This window comes from Lepidothrix coronata, unplaced genomic scaffold (assembly GCF_001604755.1).
Source record: "Lepidothrix coronata isolate B3197 unplaced genomic scaffold, Lepidothrix_coronata-1.0 Scaffold271, whole genome shotgun sequence".
Classification (NCBI taxonomy): domain Eukaryota; kingdom Metazoa; phylum Chordata; class Aves; order Passeriformes; family Pipridae; genus Lepidothrix; species Lepidothrix coronata.
The window spans coordinates 294,667-321,339 of NW_016690451.1; the positions used below are offsets into that span (position 1 = coordinate 294,667).

General features: G+C 36.1%; 1 protein-coding gene and 1 long non-coding RNA gene across 8 annotated transcripts in view; one reads left to right on the plus strand and one right to left on the minus strand.

Moving 5' to 3' along the window:
- Positions 1-56: 56 nt before the first annotated feature.
- Positions 57-26,587, plus strand: NT5C3A (5'-nucleotidase, cytosolic IIIA). Of its 5 annotated transcripts, none has more exons than XM_017836141.1 (10): positions 57-278; positions 14,771-14,877; positions 21,136-21,234; positions 21,700-21,769; positions 22,474-22,520; positions 22,671-22,756; positions 23,007-23,096; positions 24,415-24,577; positions 25,054-25,254; positions 25,963-26,587. In XM_017836141.1, exons 1-10 carry the CDS (start codon positions 167-169, stop codon positions 26,062-26,064), a joined length of 1,077 nt encoding a protein of 358 aa, XP_017691630.1. In that variant the 5' UTR covers positions 57-166; the 3' UTR covers positions 26,065-26,587. The 5 variants fall into 5 exon arrangements, with proteins under 5 accessions (XP_017691630.1, XP_017691631.1, XP_017691633.1 ...); XM_017836144.1 differs by having other exon boundaries at positions 193-304; XM_017836143.1 differs by lacking the exon at positions 57-278 and adding an exon at positions 14,264-14,396.
- Positions 933-26,673, minus strand: part of LOC108507839 — a 29,252-nt gene continuing 3,511 nt past the window's right edge. The window contains exons 2-4 of one of the 3 annotated variants that reach the window (XR_001878279.1): positions 8,007-8,087; positions 4,358-7,055; positions 933-943 (exon numbers count right to left, since the gene is read on the minus strand). This is a non-coding gene — a long non-coding RNA (uncharacterized LOC108507839). Of the gene's footprint in view, positions 944-3,729; positions 7,056-8,006; positions 8,088-26,673 lie in introns of those variants that run through there. The other 2 variants (XR_001878278.1, XR_001878277.1) reach the window with 2 other exon arrangements.

A 26,673-nucleotide genomic window follows, 5' to 3' on the forward strand; every position in this document is an offset into this window, starting at 1 on the left:
CCCTTTCCCTGTGGTGTGGTACGGCCGGCGCGGGGCCGGGGCGGCGCGGCGCGTGTGGCGCGGTCGTTGCCGACCCGGCGGTCTGTGGGGACGCGCTGGGATCCCGCTCCTTCATCCGCGGACGGGGCGGACGCGCTTCCCCCCGCGGCTCTCGGGAACCACTACCATGGACAGGACCGCCGTGGCCAAGATGGGAGCGATGGCGAGCGCCAGCGTGTGCGCGCTGGTGGGCGGGGTGGTGCTGGCGCAGTACATCTTCACCATGAAGAAGAAGACGGGTAAGAAGACCAAGATCATCGAGATGGTACGTGGTAAGAGGCCGAGAGCCCCTCGGCCGCATGCCCTTCTCCTTCTACTTGTCCTGCGGCCGGCGGCTCCCTGCGGCCGCTCCCGCGGGGACAGGCGGATATCCTGAAGGGATATCTGAAGGGGCAGAGGGGGGATGTTGTGCCCGGTTTTGGATTTCTGTAAGGACACAGGTTGGACGCAGGAGCACCTGCGGTTCCACCACAGCGTGACCCACTAGCGTGGAAAGTGCTCCGTCCTGGCCTGTCCTCTCCGGCCCGTAGGATACATATGTACCTGTGGGTCTCGGTGGTGGTTTTAAAGCCTGCTTGTAACTTGCTTAAAAGTAAATTGGGACGTGCACACGCACGTGTCCAACCATCTGTTGAAACTGGGAAGCATTGCCTGCTCACGGATACTATAAAAGGAAGATGGAGCTCGCTCGCTCTCTACTGCCCTGGTTAAACTTGTTATTTAGGGTACCGTTTAAATATCTGCTAAATATCCATAACTGGATGGTAAACGGTCTTAGTTTGGACAACATGCTGATTATGTGGAAATCCTTCAAAATTAGTGATTTGTACACCATTGTACTGAAGAACTGAACTGAAACCATCAAATCGGTTGGTGTTGGCCAATGTATCTTTTGTGCTCTCCCCTGCAAAACTTTACTAAACGCTCAGATTTATGTTTTTTTTAATTACGCATGGAAACATGTTTTGCTAAGAGCTAGGATTGTGTATGTAAGTTGTGAGCTGCCTAACTACTGGCTTGGTCATACGTTGCCACAATTGCCAGTGGAATTCATACAGTGCAGTTTATGATAACGTGGGTCCAAGGAAGAATTCCACTGTGAGTTTTTGCTAATTATAGAGTCATCGTTCTTACTGTTGAAAAAAATATTGTTTCTAGTCATCAGTCATGTCATTCAGCAGTTTGGAGGCAGGTGCATTACTTTTTAGTTTCTCTGAGCCCATTTACAACAGGTGGTACTGTAATGCTAAAACTTACTTTTTAGTTATGTGAACAATAAAATAGCAACATCTAAAAGCCTGATCACATGAACACTCAAAAGGCAGACCCAATAGTCTCACTGACTCCTATTCACAATACCTGATTTGAGCTGTAGTTCAGAAAGTGCCTAATAATTGCTGAAGACGTGTTTATATTAACTCTCTGTAGAATGTTTAAGTGGTGTTTTGGTGGGGAAGAGCTAAACTTGTATCTTTGTTGCAAAGATTTTGCTTTTGATAGGGGAAAAAATGTTAGGCCAATGCTAAGCTGATTTCTGGTAAGTGAATTTCTAAAGTATGTACTTCAGATAACATTTTCAGAGCACTGTTGTTGGACACAAATCTGTGATCCTAAAGAGATACTTCCAGAAATTTTGCTTTTATGATCAGAACTTTTCTCAGCTTTAAATTTCAAGGAAAATCTTAAACTTGTTGAACGCATGTCAGCTTTCTCATGCAGAAACCTTTTTCTTCAGTTGGATGCAACGTATTAATACTATCTGCTCACTTAACAAGCGAGCATGTCAGCCAGTATTCAAGTTGGTAGCTTCCTGAGCTAACAAATACCTTCAGTTCTGAAGATGCAAGTCTTCTTTCTTAAGTAGTATTTTCAGTAGACACATGTGTTCAGCCTGTGCAATTTCTTCAAAGTAAGTGAAATAGTTATGTAACTTTTATACTCAGGAGTTTAGATTGTCAAATAAGGGCAAAAATGTGTTTGTGTGTTTTATTTGAATATGCTGCATTGTGAGAAGCTTCCTGAAATAGTTTTACCCACCAATGTAGATTTCATTCAACATCTGTCATTTACAGGACACTGTATCAGTTTTATTTTATCTCAAGAGAGACCTTTCTATGAGCTGTGGGGAGAAAGTGCTGTTTTCTGATCTGTATTTAGCTAGGTTAGAGTAGTGGTGAGGAACAATACTGTTTTATTGAAGTGTATTTTTTCTAATACATGAGGCGGATCTTCTGTGTTAGATTAAAATTATAGGATTCTTCTTGAATTTTCAGCAGATTTTTTTGGTTTAAGTTTTCTTCAGGGAACATTGCACTTTGGTTTTATACTCACCTTAGACTCAGAGTTACCTTGCTATATAACTTTTATCAAAATCAGTAGGGAACAGGCCAGTTTACACTTTAGTTATGCGAATTCTTGCCAATGAAATTTTTTTTCATTATAATTAATTACAGCAATTTTTTTTAACTTTTTTTTTAGTTAAAATGAAATTAGATTAATATAAATGTAAGTTAAAAATTACTTATAGCTGTCTTTAAATGCTAAAAAGACAGTGACTTTTACAAATCAAATAGAATATCTGTAAGACAAGAAAGTATCAGGGATTATGATGCCGAGAATGTTTGATGTGAAGAAAAGTAGAAAGGATTTTCAATCATTGTAGAAAAGAGTAACCATGTTTCCTTGCTCAATAATAGAAATCAAGAAATTCTTAAATGTCTAGGTCACATTTCAGTGGATGATTTCCTTAGCACAGTAACTAGCCTGTTACACAAATTTAAGCTTAATGAAAACACCTTAAAATTACTGCATCTTATTTGAAAGAAAAGGTTTAAGTTTGAAATTAAAGTGTTAATATTGTGTCTTCATCAACCATCTGTAGTGTGCAAACAGGGAGTTTCCCTTAGGCACTCATGAATGTAGACAGAGTTACTTCAGCTCCACTTCTGAAGTAACAGAGGCATTAATAGTAAATATATAGCCAGTCACATGAAGTTCTACTCGGTGTGTTAAGAAACAACCATCTCTCAAAGCCTTGTGTATTACTTTGCACAGCCAAATTGCCAATTCTGTGAGATTATCCTAAGTGTTCCCATAGTCAGGTGAAGGCAAAAGTTAGCTGCAAGGTTGCTAACTTTAATTTAAAGGGATGGTTGGTAATTAATTAGATTCTGAAAGTAACTTTTTAGATAATGTTTCATGTCTACTTTAAAAAGAGATTAAACCTTGCAATAACATTCAATCTTTTGGATTTTTCAGGTCTCAGACAAGTTTTCAGTGAAGTTGTGGATTCTGGTATAGCAAACAGTTGTACTGACAATAGACTTCAGTTTCTTGATTACCTTTTGCAAAGCAGTTTGAGCAGTTAAGCACAAAACAGGCGTTCGCTAACTAGAGTGAAAAATGTTGCCTGAGACTTTCAAAAACACTCACCTGTAAGGAATAGCCTGTGTTAATTGAAATATGGGGTTAATATAAGAAAAACTTCTTAATGAAGTAACAGTATTTTCTGTTTCCTGTTTCATACACAGAGGTGTTAGAACCCTGGGGTTTTTTTCAGCAGCTTATTCCTCACTCTTTAATTTTGGGGCTTTTTATTGCATTTCTCTTATAGGGATGAGAAACATAATAGAGCTGGTTGAAAACAGAATAGCAGAATACCTTAAACTGAAGCTTCCTCTCCCAGGTTTCTTTTCCAGAAAACTGGGAAGAGATTAGTTACATTTGTCTGTTTCTCCGTTCCTGAAGTGAGGGGATGTAATTACACCAAAAAGAGACTTTGTATCAAGTTACAGCAACAACAAATTAAAAATCAACTTAAAAGCAATGTCTGAGTTTACAGGAAACGTTTCAATCACCCATTCTTAAATGTCTCTGGACAGTTTTCATTTTATTGTATTAGGGAAGGAAAAGAAATGCATGGATTTTTGCATTATTAGAGTTTACTTGGAGAGAAATAAGTAAACAAATAAGAGAGGTAACTGCTATTTATCTGCTTCCCTAAGAAATAAAGGAACAAATTCTGTGAGTAAGACTGTTACAGGGTTTATGTGGCAGGTTTGGGTTTTTTTGTTATGATTACTTTCTTTTACTCACCAGTCTCTGGTGAGACTAGGTTCTTGTTTCAAAGGGCGTAAGAGCATTTGTGCCGCAGATGACGGATACAGACCCTTACAACTGGCAGCAGTCACACACCACTTTACTTCTTTATTCTTGTCTCGTTGCTTGTAACTAGTTGTTATAGTAACTGCGACCTTACTCCAGCAGGTTGACCTCCAAGTGGAGGATAAAGTAGAGGAGCATGTAGTGTGTAGCATACGTATTCGAGAATCGAAATGGTTAGTATTTGAAACTCCTTCATACGTACTTTTGCCTGTACAAAGATGAAGAGTTTGAGCCTGAGTAAACTGGAATCAATAAAAGGGGAACGGAAGGAAAATGGACTGTCTCTAAAGATACCACTGCGGGACATGGTCACTGTCTGGGTATTGCAGTGATAATATTTAAAATGTGACCTTGAGAGCTATACAGTGATGTGATCCACATGGGAATAATGCTGTTCAAAAAGAATGGTGCTGTGAAATAAACCTAAGTAGCGAAAAGAACTGCTGAAATATAATACTGCCCCTGCCTATTAACATGTGACTGAGAGCCCTTATATTACTAGTGACTAGCGTATTAGAATAATTTTTAGAATATTTTTAACATTTTTAAACCAAGTTAAATCTGAGATGACTACTGGAGATGCCATATAAACATTTCTATAAAACTTGGGTTTTGTTTAGACTGTATTCCTCGGTAGGAATACACATTGACAGTGATAGACACCAATTACTAAAACAAGGTTGTGTTGCCCACAGGTAGTTTGCAGAGATAATAATAGTATATGCCACTTAGAGAATGCAGATTATAAGTGTGCCTAATATAAGCCACCATGCATAATATAAGACACCTAGAATGTGGCTTGTAGAACAAGTTTATATGGAGCAGAAAAACCTTAAGCACAGTACATGTTGATACAACCTACATACTAGTAGTAGGTTTTTATTCTCTCTGTAAAATAATTCAGTTAGCAATTTAAAAAATGTGGGTCCTTGGAGAATAAAAATTGACTCAATGCCAGTGTTTTCTCCTCTTATTGTTAAGAATAAAAAAGTTGTCTATTATACAGATTATGTACATACTAATATTTTACTTAATTAATATAATAAGCTGATCCTACAATTCAACTTTCTGTTTCAGAAGTAGGTTTTAATTTTCTGAAATTGCTGCTGCCTTGGGTTTTTTATTTAATTCAGCAGATCTTGAAACATACATTCTTACAAGGAATAGGTATGGGAAGATCAATTAAATCTGTAATTCTGCATTAGTTTCCTTAGGACTCATTTATCCTACTTACAACAGTTCTCAAAATCATGATGATCTATATGTGAAAACTGAGCCCCAAGTAGTAAGTATAAGCCATGTCAGGCTATAATATATATTGTAAGTATAGGCTCAGAAGAGTTTGTTTGCTGCTTTCTTTTATCTTTTGTATAAAGTCTTTCTCCGAAACAGAAAAGCAATCTTTCAATGAATCACTCTGCTCTGGAATATATTTACCTTCTAATAAGTGCTCGGTGTGTGTTAAGTCATATTTTTAAGTGATTTTTCTCCTCCTTCTGATAACTTATGATTGTTGGTTGAGATATAATGGCATGTGTTCCATTAAACTTTTTACAGCTTAAGACCCATAGCAAATACTGCAAGTATTAAACATGTTACCTTTAACTGTCAAACAATATAAGCAGTAATAAATTTCTTTTAGTTGTCTGAATACACATATCATTGCAAATCTTTTCATATTACGACTTAAAGTTGCATAGCATTGCAATCATACCATTCAGTCTTGAGTTAAAAGAAACTGTCAGCTTTTATAAAATATATCTAAATTGATCGATATAGGTATTGAAGAGACCCAGGGTATGGATCCATGCATTTATAGATAGGAGGATACTAGCTGTAAATTCAATAGCAATGGAGCTGTAAATGTAAAAACATTGCAATTTGTGTAATTCTGGAAAGTTGAAAATGCCTGAACTTTGGAAGATATTTCCTTTAAAAAACCAACCAACCAAACAAACCCAGCAGCTTCTTTTTACCTGTTTTCACTAGCATGAGTAACATAATGCAAAATACATATTCTTTTCTATGCTGGCTAGTTCCAGTTTATGTTACTAGCCTTCAAGCCATCAGCCACACTTCTTCCCTGCATGTGTGCATGCAAGTGTATTTTGTGCAAGTACAGTACAGTATACTCTTCAGCTACTGTAAAGAGTAATTCTTGGAGAGACATTAAGGGAAAATATTAGAAAATAAGCAGAGTGTTAGATTTTATTGCTGTATTTTGGTGCGTTTGTCAGACGGTAATTAATTTTCAAGGTTTGAATTTTCGCTGGCCGAGCTGCATCAGACAGCGCCGAGCAGCAGGTGGCGCTGGTGCGAACCGGGGCTCAGCTTTCCCGGCCGGTCTCTGAGGTGGCTGAGGGACATTGCCCTTTAAGGAATCCTGCGACTGGCATTTCTTGGCCACTGCCTGAGAGTTCAGTACAACTGAACTGCTCCTGCATGCAGAGAGCCCAGAGTAGCAGCTCTGTCTCTGCTGCCTGTCAGATGCTCAGCAGCGAAATTTGGCAGATCCCATCAACCTGCTAAGTGCAACTGAGAGGCAGGAATAGCTCACAACTCTTCTTCCCGGTCTCCTTTCCTAACCACTGTGCAGAGATATAAGGTCAGATAAGGCTGGGCAAGATAGTTGTGTAAGTATACTATTGTGGAGGGTGTGGAAAATAAAAGTTAGAGCATGAGGTCTAACTTTTCCTCTGGCCTTCTTGCAGTCACATTACTGTGCAGCAGTTGATCTGTAGTGCCTGTTTCTTCCTAGGGCAGAGATCTTCATATAGCAGTTATGTTGACCAGTTGCTGGATGTCAGTCACGTTCTCCTATCCAAAAGTCTTCAATCACCAGTGGTCAGCTGCTGTAAAACATCAGAGAACCTATGATGATTGCAGTAGGCAATTTTTTTAGTCCCATGTTTATCATTCAGCAGCTTGACTGGCACTGTGCCATTAAGTTGCAATCCATGGTTGTTTTGTTAGTCACCTCTATCTTAGGTTATTTGTGTGGAGTTTCTGACTGTTCAAGAAAAAAATCAGTGTTCATTAGACGTCTACTGGATTTTTTTTAATTTGGCTAATCCTAGTATCGATAGAGTGCTTTGTTTGAATGTTAAAAAAAGAGACATTTTTCAGTGTAAGTGGACATATATTTAAGGTCACAGCACACAAGTCAAAGAAGATGCCGTTTTTGGATACTAAAAGTAACTATATTATTTTCATTCACCAATGCCACAAAAGATACAGAACTGCACTGACTTGTCTCAGACAATATTTACAAAAGTAATTTTTAATAACACTTCTATAAATTATGGAAATAATACCTATTGCTAGAAGGAAATGTGACTTCTAGTTTCATATATATCAACCTTTAAAAAAAGAGTTAATTTATTTAATTTGTAATTTTATTTTATTTTTAAAGGGCTGGGGCAAAGCCCAGACTTGGGCACTGAAGATTCATTAAGTGTCTGAATATAGACTTTTGGACTTCTTGAGCCACCAAGATTCCTGTTCAAATCTACTTGTTCTTACTTGTTTCCCACTTATTAGCTGTAGCTTCCTTTCTGCACCCTTATATAAATATCTGTCTGCTTTGCAAATTGGATCACTGAAATAATCCAAGTTTATTAGCAGTTTAGTTTTTTTTACCTAAGAGTTTGCTTTGCTCCACCTTAATGCTGACAGAATGAATATGACTGAAATGTACCATTAACCCTGTTCCTTTAAAGCTTTTCCCTCTTTGTTGGAAACTTACTAGTTATCAGACTAAAAATGTAGTTTTTACATTCAGCAGTTATTGAGGTAGCACTTACTGTTGTGAACTGCATTTGCCTTTGCAACATGTATCAGCCTCGGTTTGGTCTGCATGTTACCATGGAAAAATTGCATGTGAACTGAAAGGTGGAAATTAGCATGAAGCAGTAGCATATTGACACATTAGCAGTAGTAGAGTGCAAAGTATAGTAGTGGTAGTATTACTACAGGTTGGTTTTTGCACACATGGTTTATCGATTCTAGAAGGCAAGTACAAGAAATAAGGAGCATCCAATTGCATCTTTGAATGGATCCAGCAGTGAGAAACACCCATAAAACAATGAGGCATGGAGGTGACACAATCCCTCGTGCCTGTTACCTTTAAAAGTGTGTGGTAGCTGTATTTCATCTTTAGACCTAACCGATTACTTTTACAAGAACTTTAAAGAAGGATCTGTACTCAAAGAGCACCCAACAGTTAAAAACTTCATTAGTCTCAATGTGTAATTTAATTGAAATATTATATTAGCACTACAATCTTCTATGAGAATTGTAGTGTCTGGTAATGCATTGTAGATTAAACTTTGTCCTGCTGACTTTGCTTTCAAACTGAGTCCCACAACTCCACTATTCAAGGGTCAGAGTTTATTTGGTCTAGATACAGCATTCTTAGGCTTAGTGAAAAAAAATCTAAGCAGATGTGGTTTTTTTCTTAGAAGCAGATAAGAGAAGAAGAGAATCAGCAGCAACTGCTTCAGTCCAAGCTGTGGGCTTAATGCAAATTCCATTCAAGATAGCGTTATGTGGGAAACTTCCAAGGAAACAAGCATTTGTTTAAGTTCTTTCAATGCATGTGCATATAGATATATAAGGGTATTTAGTTACAAAAAGTATACATGCAAATGTACAATTTGGGGAAAAAATAGTATAGCTCATCAAAATTACATTATTATGCAAGGTGAGCTTTTGTACACCTGATAGCTAATTAAGAATTTATAAACATACCACAGTATATTTACATGCTGCCAGTTCTTAGAATTCTACACTTTTTGCCTAGATATTTTGAGGAAGGATTAGCAGCCTCACCTGTAAGCATTATTTAAGTAACTGTTAGATTCTGTGTAACATGAGAGAAGTGGATCTTTCAAACAGCCAGACTCCAACACGCTCCGTAGCAGTGTCATAGGAAAACGAGACTACCGCTCCAATTAAAAAATTCTTATTTGTCAAAATGAATTTTCTGTATCTGTGCTCTCAGAAGAGGAACTGGCAAGAAAAAGGAAGGATGGGGTAAAAAAATAAGATACTTGCAATTAAACACTATCAGGAAAAGCAAATTATTCTCCCTTCTCAGGGCCTTTTCCAGTTCTGCTCCATCCCCTGTAAGGTGAAGAACCGAGAACTGCATTTGGTATTTAAGATGGAGGTTCGTAATGGAATTATAAAGGGGACTATCCAGAGAGTATTGGTAGGAAAAGGCACCAGTGAAATATAAGTATGAAGGCCAAGAAAAAAGCCTCAGTTTTCTTCTGCCCTGCATTGAGTGAGTGTCACAACCTTGATTTCTTCTTTCAACTTTGGTGCTTATATTCTCTTCTTTTTTTGCAAGGGCAGGAGAGAAACAATGAAGCTAATCAGATTAAATTTTTGCTAAGTAGGATGTCATTTATAGAGTGATATTTCCAAGATAGATACTCACTGATTACTAAACAATACATAACTTCCTTTTTAACCTGCTAGTTAAAAAGGTTCATTCTCTCCAAAGTGAGGGAATAGGAACTAAGCACAGAGATGAGGTGATTCCCCTAACATATAATCAGAGAAAAAAAGATGGCCCTCTGGAGCTGTATTCATTCATCCTGGAACCTGTAGAACTGGTTCTGTGTGTTCTGTACCCCCTATATTCTCTCAGACTAAATTTTGACCTGGACTAATGAGTGACAGGAGGAGATCACATAAAATACTGGAAATTCAGGCCTTAGTTACTATTAGTTCTTCATAGACTTCTACAGAGAAGTTGAAATGTTGCATGAAGCGTTAACTTCTATCGCCACAGCTGTTACAGTTCTTTCTGAGTTTTGTGATGTGTAACAATATCTGTGATTGAAAAATAATGTGTAAGTCCATCAAAACCTCTTACCCTACGTTCTGTTACCTGTAATTCAAGATACCAAGTCAGCAATGTGTTTGGCTTACCTTCACTCCTGCTTTCTTGTAAAAGTCAAAATGTCTGTTGATTTATCACCAGCAGAGATTGCTGCCTTTGGAGTGGTTTTGTAAGCACGAGAGGAAGGTGCATAAGGGACAATGATGCTGCAGTATCTTTTATTCTCTCATCAGAGAGATGTATTAAATACAACAAGAAAAAATGCTTAAAAAGTTTAGCTATTCTTTATACATTTGACTGTATGTATCAGCACTAATAACTTAGTGTTCAATACAGCCATAAATGGTCAGACTTTTACATGATCACCAGTTTTCTCGTGTATTGTAAAGAAAGATGGATCTCTGATCAGATCCAGAAAATCTCTATCAAAAAAAAAAGTTGTTAAATATGTTTTGTTATATATAATATATATATATATAATAATATTATAATAATATAACCATTCAGGTTAAAACCTTCACTTTCTTAGCATATATCTTCTCTGGATTTATCACAGTTTAATGAATTAAGTCTTTGATATGTCCTTAGCACTTTTCTATAGGATGTGCTATTCAACCTCTTCTTTTTGAAGAATCATACTCCTCACAAATCATCTCTATAAAGACATACACTTTCATATACAAGTAATTTTTCTGTATTGCATCGTACCAATTGCAAATATGGCTAGTATGGGGTTTTTTACACTAAACATTTACTGGAAAAAATAAGTAGTATCCAACCTTCTTGCAAGACAACCTTCTAAATCTTCATGTACCCCAGCTTCATCAAACTGAGCATTTATCTTACTTTCCTTGTAATTGTCACAAATATCAAAAGCTATTCCTGGAACCAGCATGCTGCTCATTAACTCAGTTCACTAGGGCATGAATAATAATCATGTTTGAATACAGTTGGCTTGTGTTGGTTCCTTTCTTCTGCTTGGTTTTGGTATCTGAGTATACTAAGGTTCAGGTAGCTTTCCTTGTCTTGTAAGATTATATCAAGTAGGCTGCTTTGGAAAATGAATACTAAGTAAACTTACTACAAAAGCAGAATTAGATAACAAATACAGTTCTTTAATATTTAAAATTGATCCCTACAATAAAGCAAGGTATTGCTCAAGTAAAGTTAAGCAATATACGAAAAATATGGGGATATATTCAAATTTGATCAGTTGTAGTAGGGTCACTAGAGAGGAATAAAAGGTAGTAAGCTCACAAAAAGACTCCCGCTAATGTTTACACTGCAGACAGGTTTCAGTCACCTCTAAATTTTGTAGCAAATATTCTAATGAGCAGAAATTACTCCTAACTATTTCCTCTTTCTTCATCTTTAAAAGCTGATGTCAGTTTAGTTGAAGTATTCAATTTTTTACTTAAAAAAACAGTTAAGGTAAGTTACCTAACTTTCTTAGGTAACTTTCCTGTGCTCTGTTAATGTCTTTCCACAAATAGATGCAACTTAGGGCAAGGGTGTGTAAGGACTGGTAAAACCAGTTTTTCTTTGCTTTAGACTAAAACTTGCAGTATTTCATATTCTTAGAGAGTATCCTGAATCTCTGCACACCAGGCTCATCTAACACACCAGCATATAAAGTTGAACCTTTTCCCAGTCTTACATGAATGACAAATTACCTAATGTTTTAAGTGCTGTTCTTTTTTACCTCTCTCTCTTTTTCTGTGTAGAATATTCTGTAGTTGAGATATGGCCCTCAGCCAAAGAGAAAAGGTTAAAATAGAACCTGTCTGTTGACATAGCTATACCTCTTTAGTTCGTGGTTCTTAAAATATATTTAAATGACCTTCCATATTTCAAAGAGTAGAAATGTCATGCTGGAATTTGTTTCTCTCTCTTTAAAAAATTAGTGGCAATTTTAATTCATCTCTTACCAGAAGTTAAACACCGTAAACAAAAACTCAACTGACTTAAATCAGCAGGAACAGAACATGGTTAGTAGGAGCTGTTGTAATTGAAGTGTTTGACACAAAGGTTTCTTGGAGTTGAAAAGACAGTTTTCCTTGTTTTGTAGACGAGGAGTTTCATATATGACAATTTCATTAAAGTGAAAGTACATTGTTGATAGAGATACAGTAGCTGTTTTTCTAAGAATTAGGTGTTGGCTTCATTAATGTTTACGTAAATTTTGCTCACGTCATTCTCTAGCTCTTTCACTAAAACTGTAAAAATTTATGTGAAATTTAGTCTGATATACTCAAAAACAGTCTGCAAGAGTTGGAATTAATTTCTGTAATTCTTTTTTTTCAATCCGGAATTGTATTTAAATTTAATTAAATAAAATAAGAAACCCCCTTTTTTTTTGGTTCCCCGACTTTCCTAAAAAGCATGCTAATTTTCTTTAAATTCTTGACAACATTAGAATTCATTTTCTCACTGAATCACATCTGAGAAGTACCAGAATATCAACAAGCCAGCTCCACAACCCACCAAAGTCTAATCAATCAGGTTCACAAGACGCATCTATATATCAGTCCCAGTGTCACCTTTGAAATACATAAAATCCCAAAAGTAGTTACTTTGCAAACTGAATGTATAAAGTGATGCCTTTCCCTGAACTACATGATTCATTTAGCAATCATATTTTACTTCATTATTCACAAGGGGTTTTTTAAATTAGAAATCCAGCACTGACATAAACTACAACTTTTTGTTGTGCGAATTAGTCATATTTATTCAAGATATTGCATTAGACATATGTTTCCCAAACATTATTATAAAATTATTAATGAAAAGCATGCTAACTGTAATAAAACACTATAAAAGGTAATATTCCCTGTATGGTACCTTCTACAGCAGTGTACAAATGCTTTAACAAGTGGATTAATAGGAGCTAGGAGTCCTGGCAAATGTCAGTGCCAGGTAAGTTCAATTTACTGAATATAGCCTTTGCAAGGATTATATTTTGAACATACCTTTCAAATGGTTTTGCTGCTTCAGGATGCAGCAGACTTAACATGTACATTTGAGGGGATCTTGTTCAATTCTAAGAGGATGAGTGTTGACAAAAGTTGCACGTTTTGTATCAGCTGAAGTATTCACTAGTTGTCTTGTTGGGTCAAAACAGAGAGAACACCACTGAAAAAAATGAAATACACTGTAGGCCAGATACACTGAGGAATTCTAATAGAGTACATACTGACCTACAGCTGGAATGTAGACACAAAACATACAGATCCACTGTGCCATTCAGAAAAAAACCTGTTGAATTTTTGGGCTTCTTTAATGTAGAAGAACAGCACATCCTCCTTAGAAGAAAATTTTCATAACTAATGAATTTCTAGAGTCCTGCTGTTGTGCGTTTTTTTCGTAGCAATAGGGGTTTTGTATGTGCTACACTACTAACCTGCCCTTGCTTCAGTTCTGATGATCACACTGCTCACACTGATGGCCTGATGTTTGATGATATGAATTGGCCTGATGTTTGTGGTTCATTCTGGCAGCCTGAAACAGTGATCATGAACCTGAGGTTGAACATGAGTTATGGGGGGATACAGAGAAGCTTGCGCTGTTGCTATAGCAAGAGTTAACTCCATGTGACACTTTCAAGCATTTACACAACTTCAGAGCATAAAATATGATTAGACAATACTTGCTTCATCCTCTCACACTAAAAAATATTTCTTTTTAATCCGTCTTCTGTGTCACCTAGTTACGGTCTTTGATCAGGCAACATGCCTAATGACAAACTTCTGAAAGCAGGTTGAGTCACCTTGTCTTTCAAAAATCCTGACAAACAAGGCTCCTTGGTTTCCTATTTCAGTATCATACAGATAATTACAGCCAAAACAAAGATTAATTAATTCATTTGCTTCTTCTACATAAATAAATGTGTGATACCTAGTAAACATTAATGAGAGCATATCACTGAGTGCCACTGAAATTTGTGGCACTCTGCAACAGGAAATCCTAAAATACTTGCAAAACATTTATAAAAGGTTTATAAAGTAACAAAGTAGTCAACTTCTGCTCTGAAAAACAAGTGCCTTCCTCTGTTAGAGCAGCCCAAATTTGCCTGCTGCATCCATGAAAGCTGTTCATTCTGTGAAGGTCAAAGGTTTTGTTGTTGGTGAACCAGCTGATCTGTAAGCCCGTCGGGCTGTACTGCTGAGCATAACAAACTGCTGTGCATTGCTGACGTGCGTCACAGGACCCTGGGGTTTTGCACGGGGATTAGTCAGGCTGTATTTGGAAACGCCCTCAACTGCACCCTGTGCTGCTATATTAGTGTTTCTCAAGCAAGAGGAATTTTCTTTTGCTTCTGCAGCTGCTCCTGCAAAACCCTCTGGTAAGTGTGCACAGCTTCTGTCAACAGTACCGACTGTCTTCTTGCCTGCATTTTTAAGCCAAGGTTATGAGCTGGGGGCTTACTTGCAGTTGTTTACTGTGACAAACTGTATTTTTATATTAAAAATTTGATAGCACAGAATTAGCAACAGCACTAAAGGAATAAATATACAGTTTTAATTGAATAGGTTAATCCAGCTTAAATGTTCCTCTACTTTTAAAGATGTATCAGAGCATTCTTAAGTGTTGGTATTTTCAGAGTGATGTCACTATGTACCATGTATGTCAGCTTTTATTTCTATACAGCAGGAATAGAAAGATCACAAAATATAGCAGACCAATTCTTAAAAGGATTTGGTTGGTTTTTGTTGGCAGCCTGCATGCAAGCCCTGCATCTCTGGACTCTGCTTGCCACCTATGCTGTTGCAGTAGGACAAAATCAAGGACAGAAGAATCAGGAGTGCCCTAAGCTCAACGCACAGGTACTCTCCTTTAAAAACACAAGAGCAAACGCTGTTGTCATGTTTTCTGTGAAAGCGCTCTCTCCAGATTTTTTTTAATTGGGTTTTTTTTTTGCAAACTAAGTATCAGAATCCAGCACGTAAAGTATAAAAAAGATGTAAATAAATAAAATAGGAAAAATCATTTTTAGTATGCATCCTATTCCATGTCTTAAAATAGCTTAGGCAGTGAAGCCACTTCAAGTTATTTCATATAACCTGTGCTGGATATCTAGTTTTCTTATAGCATGTTATCAAGCACCTGTGAAGATGCTCAATGTTCCGTTCTTTCATTCACATAATAACTTAGCCTATTTAGTTTTTAGACAAGTCATCCTAAGGCTCTTTCTTGACATAACTACTAAAATAGTAATTTGGTAATTACTAGTTACTAAGGACTTCTTACCGTGTTTGAGCTTGCAGCATATGAATATAAAATGTATTATGGTTTTGGTAATTATAAATTGTAAGTATTTGTCCTGAGCTCAGGTTATGCTAGCGGAGCACACAATCAGCAGTGCATTTCTTCTGACTAGCTGCACATAATGGAGTGACTGATGTGACTACACTCATGTCCTGTAGCTTTTGATGTTCCTGTCTAAAACTTAAGCCTACTACTGGGGCTGCTAAGAGAAACCTCTGCTGCACTAATGGAACAAAATTCAAACAGTCTGAATTAAAGCCAATCTTGCTTTATACGTATATGAGCTTTTACATATGGTGGAAGAGGTACACACACTCTTGTTCTGTGGGTTTTGTTACGGCTCCCCTGCTTCTTGCAACTCATACACTGCAAATAGCAGAAGTTACGTGAAGAAGCTTGCATGTATTTCTTAGAAGTTTTTTTTAGAAAGCTTTGTTTTCTAGAGTAAATAATGTTCTGTAATAATAGGAAAAAAAATAGGAGTGGAAAATAACATGTAAATCAAGGAATGTGCTCCTTTTCTTTATAATTTCACCAAACTCTTACTTTCTTCCACCAAGAACACTAAAATCAATTTTCTCTAACTTCTGGGTATCAAATTTCACGGTTATCACTAATGCCATGCCCTGCCTTTTTTTGGAATATGTCCTTAAGTAAGTATATGTGATAGCTAGTCTCAGACCTTGGCATTGGGCATCTGCAGTTCACAAAATAAATTTATCCTTGGTTTATAGTCATTTATGTGGAAATTGTCAGCATAGACTAGAAATAAAATTTACAAATAATTGAATCCTATCCATTTCATCACTTTGATCTGCATTTTCTGTGTTCAGAAATAACACTGATAGTTCCTTCTCCTTGCCAGCGCACCCATGTGTGTCCTCTGTATCAAAAGATAACATATTTGGAAGCTAGTCTAGTCTAAGGCAGGTTTACCAACAAGGTAGAAAACCAGAAATTTTGTGATACTTGAAATTCACATACTGTCAATAGCATTACAGCTAAATGATATTGTTGTATCACTTATGTGACATTATGGTCAGCTGAAATTTTATGGAATATTTTAATACATTTGTAAGTGTGAGAACAGTTCTTACTATGATTCACAATTCCTGACTCATAGTCTATCTATCATTGAGATTGATAGAGAAGTTCCCTTAAAATTTTATCCACCCATAATTCAGGGTGTTTTCTTCGCAGTGATTTTTGGGAGGCTTCCATACTAGATGAGTCTTATTAAAATAAGAAAACTTCGTATTTGCCAAGTAGTGTAAGCTTACAGGGTATCAATATAAAAATACTCTGCTCCAGTGTTTTATGTCCTTCGTCAAAGCATTGCTTAGCAGACTTATGATGACAACCTCCTACAGTTTTAGTTATTACGAGTAATATTTCAGGTTATGTGTCTAGATTTGATTGTGAAATGAGCCATATCTCTATGTAGTTAAGATAGCAAGTCATTCATCAACTCATCCTTCCCAACTTAAAATTACTGACAGTGAAAACAACAGGAGGTCCCACACTGGTCCTTTATATCAAGTTCTTTATTTGACATTATTTTTAAATTTTTTTTCTATTTTTTGTTTTAATCATAGAGACTTGTTTTACTGGGTAGGGGGATGGAAGTAACTGCTTTACCTCTGACACTCAGTAGATTCAGAAATTCGGTATAATCCTAATTCCAGAATATGACATTACTCCCTATGCACGCAATCAGTTATTCATTTCCTGGGATACCTGATTGGAAATGCTTGCTGTGGCAGCTGTAAATTCACTTAGATCACTAAAATGAATGACAGGTCTTATCACCAGCTCTTGTTTTATAATCAAACTGACACGGCATGCACTTAGATCCAGGCCGTCTCACATACTAAGAAAACAATGTATATATTAAGCAGCACCTGGATACAATATAAAAGTAGTTCCATTTGCACTTCTGTTTTGTACTTCTGTTATCCAATTGTATATAAGAAACTTCATTTCAAAACTAGAATTCAATAGGGTCTTTACAGCAAATACTTTATTAAACCCAGCTACACAGATGCATGTCTCATGTACTAAATAGACTTGTAATTTTCAAAACTATCCTGGTTGTAAAATGATGCATTCTGTGGTTTGTAGGACTGGGAGATTTCCAAACCTGCGTGAATCCATTACTGTTCATTCCTCAAGGTATGACTATAACATCGTTAGCTACAAAATAATTTCCTGCATCCTTATTCCAGTTACCTGCTGTCACAAACAAGCAGATTGTTTTTTCCTTTTCATAAGTCCAACTAAGCTCAGCCTTTAAAATAATCTTTTTCAGTTTTGTCCTCCTTCCTTCTTTCAAAGGCTCCTTAAAAATGTCAGAGACTAGAAATTTAAATGTCTTTGTGGCCAGTGTATATGCCAACCACAAACTACCTTTGGGAGTTGTCATCTTTTAACATGTGTTTTAAGAGATACCAGCCTCTGTGCTATTTCAGTAGCATATAGATGTCCCTGGTAAGAAAGCAAAACTCTTCTCACACTTTCATAAAATGACAGAATACATAGAGGCACTTAAATCATTCAATATGAGGTACTTTCAGATGTCACAATGAAATATGAATTCCTTTTCCTGTGTTTATGCCGTTTTAGTTCTGTGTGTGGAAGCTTCTCATTCTGAAAAGCTTTCTTGACTTCACTAGGTGCTGTGGAGATTTTTGTTTGGCTGTTTCTCCCTTTCTGTTCTTCCCAATCAACTAGTGCATCAAATTTTGGGGCCTTTTATGCGTATACTGAGTTGACTCCTAGAGTTTTCTTAAACTAGAAACACAAATTTTATCAAATTGACTGAACTTTTCTTATTAGCATTTTTTTCACCCTTTGTTCTTTCACCTGTCTTACCAGTTCTTTCCAACTAGAATCTGCTTTTCTCTTTCAACTGTGAAGAATGGCAAATATGCAACAATGAAACAACAAGGTAGACTGGGCAGAAGTGTAAAACAATGAAGTTTGAGACAGTTTGCCAGAAAACTGGTGACTGCAGTTTGTTTAGACTTCTGTTAGACAGTTTCATTTACTTCTACTATAATAATGGTGAAGACTAAATAAAAGAATTGCTGCTTACTGTTGAGTTGCAAATATTAATACAAGGAACTAGTATTGAGGAAAGGGGCTATTTTGACTAACCATATTTATCTGAGGCTTTATCAGATGCCACATCTGTAAGGAAGACTTGGTTTTTCTGTGAAAGTGCCTGTGAGACAGAAATTGTCTGGGTCATAATTGCTGCAGAAGACTTCCCCCTCCTAAATTAAAAAATGCATCAACTGACATCAATTCTTGTGTAAAAATGAAAAATGTACTGGAGATAAATTAACCTTATAAACTGATCTTGAGTAGGAGTATCAGTTTACAACATCAAAGCAGGAAGCTTTCATCATACTTAAAATCTTAAGCAATCTCTTGTTTAACATGATCTACTAAAGTGTTTACCAGGATTTTTCCTCAGGTTGTTTCAGAAACTTACGAAAGGGCTCTGTCTGAAGTGAAACAGTACCTGAAATGAAACAGTACCAAACAATCCACCTTTCCTCATACAGTCTCTTCCTCCGATCTCTCCATCTCCCTCAACATCTGTTTAAATTAGTTATATTAGGAAATCTGTTGCTTAGTATCTAAGTGAACCAAATAATGCTTGAACTACTTCTTAGAAAAGCACGCATTTAGATTTCACGTTGTTTAATTTTTGCATTCCAAATCTAAAAATACACATATAATTTGCTGAAAGTTAAAGGAATTAGATTAGGTAATATACAGTAAAAAAACTACCTAATGCAGCCAAATTGTTTTATCTTTCATTATAAAGAATGCTGTATGTGCACAAGGGGTAAGCTTGCTTTTGTTTACCAGCGCCATATAACATAGAAAAGAAATACCATAAAACACCTTTAAAGAGTCACAGATTATTAATAAATTATTTTGTGAAGCTAGATCTGCTGCTAATTGTGAATAAATATCTATTAATGCTTTGTAAAGGTATATCTTGAAAGATTAGCAAATTCTTTAATGGATATTTTTTAGGAATTCTATTTCTTGTTAACACTCAGTTCTCTCAATGACTCCTAGCCTGGGATGTAGGTGATAGCTGAAAGTCAGTCCTAATGTACCTTTTGTGAATTTGCTGTGCTAAATAGAAGTAGTAGCAAAGGACTGCAACCACACAGGGAACAATGATCTTGGCTTAGGAGGTACCACTTCTAAAGAAAATGTCTGTGCCATAGGATGGCAAAGGAAAATGTCAATTCTTCTAAACTAAGTGAAATGAATCCAGTTTGTTTCTTTAGGAGATTTATAAAGCAAAGAAGTAGTGAATCCCCTGTCATGACTTTAGAATTTTTGATAAGATACTCTGGTATAGGTGAAACTTTTTGAATGGCTGGAAAACCTTGGAAATTTATCAGAAACTCAGAATTCTAGAAGGATTTCTATTTTCTGTTTTCAGTAGTGTTTTTGAGGATATCAGCCAGAAAGTAGCAGTAAGCACACTGGGGATTAGAATTATTTGTTATATTGAAAGATAGGAGCACTGATATGGAAGAAAAGATACAATCCAGCAAGATTAAGTGTAAAATTTAGCAGTTTGTACCTGTTTCTACCTAGGAGTAATTTTGAAGAGTATTTGCTCATTACCAGCTGAACTTGAATCATTCTTACCATAGTATTGGTAACACACTGTTTGCAATAGTTTAAAATGCCATCTTTTTCTTAAATGATAACCAAATTGCAATTTGGCTTCAAGTTGGCTATTAATAATAAACAAAAGACTTAGCAGCATCAAGAGCAGGGAGAAAGAGTGCTGCATGACTTACTAACAATTGGTGATAGAAGAACTCTGGGTCCAGAAATGTTGCTGGAAATAGCAGCTACCCCCTTTTTATCTTTTTTTTAAATCAGCTCATTGCAGCAAAAATTACATGCTAGCTATATGAAAAGAAAAGCTGAATGATCAGAGTGCTAAAAATGTAATTCCTAGCACTTCGTCATGTCTGAAGTTCTATCGACAGAAAATAAAGTTTGCTACTCATAAATGCCCATGTAGACAGATTGCATGTCGGATGCCTTTGCTTTAGAATAGGTCCATACATGATTATAAAGGATGGAAATGCATGGTACATTGGGAGATTTTTGTAAATAAGTAGTTCTTTTACCATTTCTGCAAGGTTGAAGATAAACTTTCAGAGTAAGCAAGGGCTTGGGGGGTTGTTTGGGGAGGTTGTTTTGTGGAGGGGTTTGGTTTTGGGGTTTTTTTACACCACATGTATTTATCATATTCAAGAAATATACTTCATTCAAAAGGGATATGTGATGTGATAGCATGTGTTATTTCAAAAGTGTGCAGAGAAATAGATAATGTAATGCTCGTTGGACTGGCTAGGGAGCAGGAATTACTGTACAGCCTTGTGTTGGAGTACTCGGTTGACACAGCATTTTCAAGGAAAAAATGGATGTCTAAAAGCAGTCTGTCTTCTTGATCTCTGTTGAGACTTTAAGGGCATATTAATTGCACAAAGTGTTAGTTCTAAGATTCACCATCTCCCAGTGACATATTTGAACTCCAAGATGCGCACTTTTGTCCTGTTTCCATACATGTCCCTTATTTCCCACATATATAATTATTAATTAAATGCTTTTCTATGAGTATCAACTTATTGAATAATTTGATATTGGGAAAGGAAATTAAAACAGATGTTGAAAGTAAACAGAAGTGTTTACAGTCATCAGTTAATACATCCAGAGTATTTTCTGCTTCTTCTTACTGTTTATGTCTTTGTTCTTACTCTCCATAGATGCCAGAATTTCAGAAGAAGACTGTCCATATTAAGGACCCAGGGAGAGTAGAGGAGATTATTTGTGGCCTCATCAAAGGTGGAGCTGCCAAACTTCAGGTAAAGATAGTAGAAGGTGTAACCAGTTTGGAATAAAAGCAACTGTGGGATTGTTGCTGTATGCCAAAAAATTTAAGTATGTGTGTGTGTATATATATATATATATAAAGCAGAAGTCAATCTTCAAGATATCTCCAGAACTTAGGCATGTGAAATCTTTTAATAGTCCTTGTTGAATCAACTATAATTCAGCCAGACTCCAGATAAGTAAATGACATAAACATAGAAGCTTAGTAATTTCAGGAAATATTCCGACCAAAGAAATTAAATAAACAGTTGTGTTAGAAAAAGTTACTCTTCTGGGATATGCTAGCTTGCATTACAATGGCTCAATAGAATAGGGAGGTTTCTGTGGCACACATGCTACTCAGCTGCAGCTATTGTTGATCGTTCAGAATTTCTAGCCATTCTTTATTTTGTCCCTCCACATTGTAAGACAGTTTTGCTTTTTCTTTCCTTAAATAGATTATTACAGATTTTGATATGACATTAAGTAGATTTTCCTACAATGGAAAAAGATGTCCAACTTGTCATAGTGAGTACTTTTTTTTTTTTTTATACAGATTGGTTTGTTCACTCCTTTTAGTTTTTCTCATATTTTGATTTTCTGTCCAATTTATTCCCTAACATATGGGATTTTCTGTTGACTTGTTACCTGACCTGTACATTCTAATGAAGAAAAATTCTAGTGACTGTATGTGTTTTTATGTGTATATATATATATTAATGAAAATCTGTGTGAATTAAAATCAGATGTTATTCACAATTAAAGCATTAAGTTTTGAACTCTAAGATGTTAATGGCTATATGTGGTAAGGTTGACTTTTATTTTTTAAGAGCCTGTAATAGTCTTGACACCTGCAAGAACCAGACAGTAAACTCCTTAGAATTCTTGGCATTTTTTTCCCTATGCTGTATACGGTCTTTTAGAACAAACAAAGAGAATCCATTAACTGATGAAGTGGGAACTTTAAGACATTCAGGATGCCTCAGGATGATTTCAGAAACAGATAAATCTCAAAAAACAGACACAAAAGCTTGTAATTGGCCTTGTAATTCAGAGATGAGGGGAAGGGCTTCTTCATGTTCCTTTTACTGGTTGCTGGTAAGAAAAGTTCTGAGGAAACATATTGTTATGTCATCAAACCTCGTCATCTGTGCCATTTACAGTGCTGTAGAGCAAAGTAAAAGAAACATACCATTTTGTTTAACACACTTTTTTTTTCACTCTTCCCCCAGACATCATTGATAACTCTAAGATCATCACAGACGAATGTCGGAAAAAGGTAAACAAGAAACCTACTAGCACTTGGTTTGTTGTACAGACAACTGTCATTATTCCCTGACTGAAGAAAGTTACTTTGATTTGTTACACCAAATACCAAGTGTTATTTTATTAAAATACATTAAACATCTGGTGGTTTTTTCCCTTTCAGTTATTGCAGCTGAAAGAAACCTATTATGCTATAGAAATTGATCCAGCTCTCACTATTGAAGAGAAGTATCCATATATGGTAGAATGGTAAGAGACACTTCCCATATTCAAATTGTACTAAGATTAGATTTAGTAAGTTTTTAAAAGCAAATTAACGGCAGTACTTAGCTTCTAGCTATCACATTAACTGAATTAAGTGCTGTACAACAACTGGTTCTGTTTTGCCCTTAACTTGAATGAGCAAGAATTAACCATACAGGATGCTTTTCATCATAACATTTAATGAAAGGTGAATCTTAGTAGCAAAGTTCAACTCATTTTTCTCTTTATATTCGAGGTACCATAAATCTCATGCACTACTCATTGAACAAGGCTTACAGAAGGATAAGTTTGCAGAAATTGTGAGGGAATCTGATGTTATGCTGAAGTAAGTTCCTTTTTATTTGAATGATACTGTTTCAGAGCATTTTCTGTAGATTCTTACTGGGTGGTCAGGGGAGGAGAAAAAAAAAGAAGGAAACAAAAAACCACACACACGTTCCTGAGAATGTGACACCTTAATCCTGGAACACAGTGAGCTCTCTGTGCTCCTATTTTATTATTTATTTTTGTACCCCATTATATGTTGTAGCTAAATGCCTACAGTGATCACCAGAGATCTGAAACTTTTTTTAGTCCCATCACTACAAGCTTCATTTCTGTAGACTTTCATCCTCTTTAAATTGCACTGGTGGCATTTTTTTAAGGGCAATGTAGAGTTTAACTTAGTTCCTTTGAAAAACATTCAGTTCAATAGTTCTATCTGAGATAAAAGTGCAGCGACTTGCAAAGCATGTTTCATATGTTGTATTAAATATTGCTCTTCCTCTATGGCTGAAGGCAAGTTTAAAAGCCAGCAAAATCCTTCTTTGAAATGTGCTGTTGCTACCATCTCTTTGAAAGCTTTCTAAAACTGCCTGTAAATTTTGGACTACTGTAACAGGATGTTAGAACTTAAATTGTGGAACTATTTGTTTATAATACTGACTAAATTCTTATCTTCTGTAAACAGACAAGCACCCTGTCTCTGCCTTTTTGAAAGCCTAAGTCAATGTGTTTTGAATCTTCATTCACAAGCTAAAATTCCCTCAAAAACTTTCACAATATTTTATTTAAAATGTAAAATTCTACCAATCTAGTCTGTGTGGCGAAAGTGTATAGAGATAATATCTTCTTCCTGGAATACTATATATAGTCTTGATTGGGTACTGAACACTAAAAAACTTTCAGGAAAGAAGAACAATAAATGTTTTCAGGGTTTAAAAAACAAAACAAAATTTGTTTCATAGTAATAACTCTATAAAAAGTCACATGTTTAAGCAAGGAAGATAGAAAGGAGGTACAGCCCAATAGTAGCTAGAGGGAGTTCTACTAGTTGTTTGCTTGTTCTGGAGTATTTAGGGAGGAGGAAGTGTTTTTAAGTCTTTAAAACATGATAAGGTGTTTTTGGGGGAAAAATTATACAGAACAAGACCAAACAGCTCAATGGAGTAGTTTCTTACTAAAACTATATGCCTTATGTTAGGTTGATGGTTCTTGCTAACCTAAAAAGGTGAAGTCAAATGCTAAAACCTAAAAAAATGAAGTCAAATGGTCAGGGAAAATTAAATCTTTTTCAAAGATGATGTGACTGTCTCCTGAAAACTCAGACTGTTCTTGGCTTTCCTTATTTGAGATTTGATTTGCATTTACATTCTGTGTTGCAGAGAAGGATATGAGAACTTCTTTGATAAGCTCAGTGAACATAATATTCCTGTGTTCATATTTTCTGCTGGGATTGGGGATATTCTTGAGGAAGTAATCCACCAGGCTGGGGTCTACCATTCTAATGTCAAAGTGGTTTCCAATTTCATGGATTTCGATGAAAATGTACGTATGAGATAACACATTCTTATCAAACATGACTGTTTGTGGTATTTAGTAGCTATTTATGTATATTACAAGATGAACATTTAAATGCAGCAGATGTAACCACCTACCCTGCGATACAGAAACTCAGAATTGCATGTTCAACACTCTCTCAGGCCAAGATGAAGCAGGTGATCCCAGTTCAAACACTGTTAGCATGGTGTGATTAAAATACCATTTATTTCCTTTAATGGCAGCCTCATGTTTGGCCCAGCTCTGCTGCTCCTCCTCTTCCTCCAAGCAGGGAGAATCACTGTCTGGCTAGTCCTAACAATGGTGTTACAGTCATTTTGTTATTTAACAGTAATTTATCTTGTTCATCATCAGAGACTACATAGTTCAATGTTAGCTCAACAGTAATATCACCTATTTCCTTCTAGGATTCTATCTTGCCTGAATGATACCAGAAATAACTTCAGATTTCTTTTTTTTAATAGGGAGTATTAAAAGGATTTAAAGGAGAATTGATTCACGTTTACAACAAACACGATGGTGCCTTGAAGAACACAGAGTACTTCAAACAACTAAAAGACAACAGTAATATCATACTGCTGGGTGATTCTCAAGGAGACTTGAGTATGGCAGATGGAGTAGCAAATGTCGAGAACATTCTTAAAATTGGCTATCTCAATGATAAAGTAAGTATCCCTACATAACCTTGTAAGCTTTAAATGAAACACTGGGAGTTAGAAATAGGTTCATTATAATGTGCCTGAGATATCAAACCAAGCGTTTGCCCCATATTTGTTTTGAGACTTCAAATATTTTTCACGGATTTCTTTTTTTTATAAGACATAAGCTACAAAAACGCAAGTGTATATTGCTTTGGGTTTTGTACTGAACTGCTACCAAAAAGTATTTCCTAGAGAAGTAAAATTCAGAGGCTATAAAAATTAATTCTCTTAAATTCCTGTGGCTTCTCCCCCTCCTTTCAATACTGGATTGATACTTGAGAAAAATTATGATCTTCCAGATAACAAATTTAGGCTCTCCTCTTTTTTTTTAAGTGACACACAACTGATCAATTGCTAAGTTATAATGCACATCCATTTGCATTCAGGAGAGAAAGAAATCCACTTTTCTATATTTCCCTGTCTTTTGAGAAGCTGAAGAAGTAGTTTATCTTTGAGTATCTTTATGTGTGAGATCCTGGAATAAATCTGAGGTATTATATCCTGGAATGCTTGCAAAGCTATGTCAGGCCACTCCTACTCTGTCCTCCTGTGGAATTCACTTGTAGGAGCAATACATTATTTGCATGGCTCATTCCCTTGCAATTGGTGGAAGGATTGGGCAATATTTTAATGACAAAAAGTCTTTCAATAATCAATCCCATCTGCAATTAGGTAGATGAGCTCCTGGAAAAATATATGGACTCTTATGATATTGTTTTGGTGAAAGATGAATCCCTGGAAGTTGCCAACTCCATCCTACAGAAAATCCTGTAAATTGCAGTCTCGAGTCACTCCATTCCTTTCAGGAGGCAACTGGACAGAAGAGCACATGTGTGCTATTTTAGATGTGTTTATTACTCATTTACAGAACTGTTTAATTTAATTTAAAACTTTTATCTTCATTTTGGTATTCTGGAATATATATGGTATCAATTGTCAACTACAAGCTCCTTTTACTGCTCTTACACTGTTCTTTATTGTCTCACACTCCTGTTATAACTAGATTTAAATTGGATTTATAGATGTGATATACTGCTGCAGATGGGATAGTATGGTTCACTGTCTTTTTTAATCAGGCATTTCAGAGCAGCATTTTAGAAAATGTGGCTATTTTGTAAAATTGAAGGTGTAAACACTCTGTGAACAAGCAGTGTGCGCGTTTGTGTTGCCTTTTCTTTTCAAAGAAGACATTTCAGTCTCAGCTGTACTTTGAAGGATCTTATTCATATGCTACATACTTTCACAGAAGTTTTTCATACATATATTCTTCTCCAGTAAAAATGCTTTATTCACCCAATTCGGACAAAGTGTTTGTTCTTCACAGATTTTTGTATCATTAGAAAAAATTCTCTATCCTTACTGTTTCTTACTGTCTGTGAAATG

Excerpts from the sequence above, each read along its gene's own strand:
- NT5C3A (XM_017836141.1), top strand. The coding sequence starts at position 167 with ATGGACAGGACCGCCGTGGCCAAGATGGGAGCGATGGCGAGCGCCAGC. Across the intron at positions 21,770-22,473 it reads AAGATGTCCAACTTGTCATA|ACATCATTGATAACTCTAAG; the intron begins GTGAGTACTTTT and ends CTCTTCCCCCAG. Across the intron at positions 22,757-23,006 it reads TATCCATATATGGTAGAATG|GTACCATAAATCTCATGCAC; the intron begins GTAAGAGACACT and ends TTTATATTCGAG.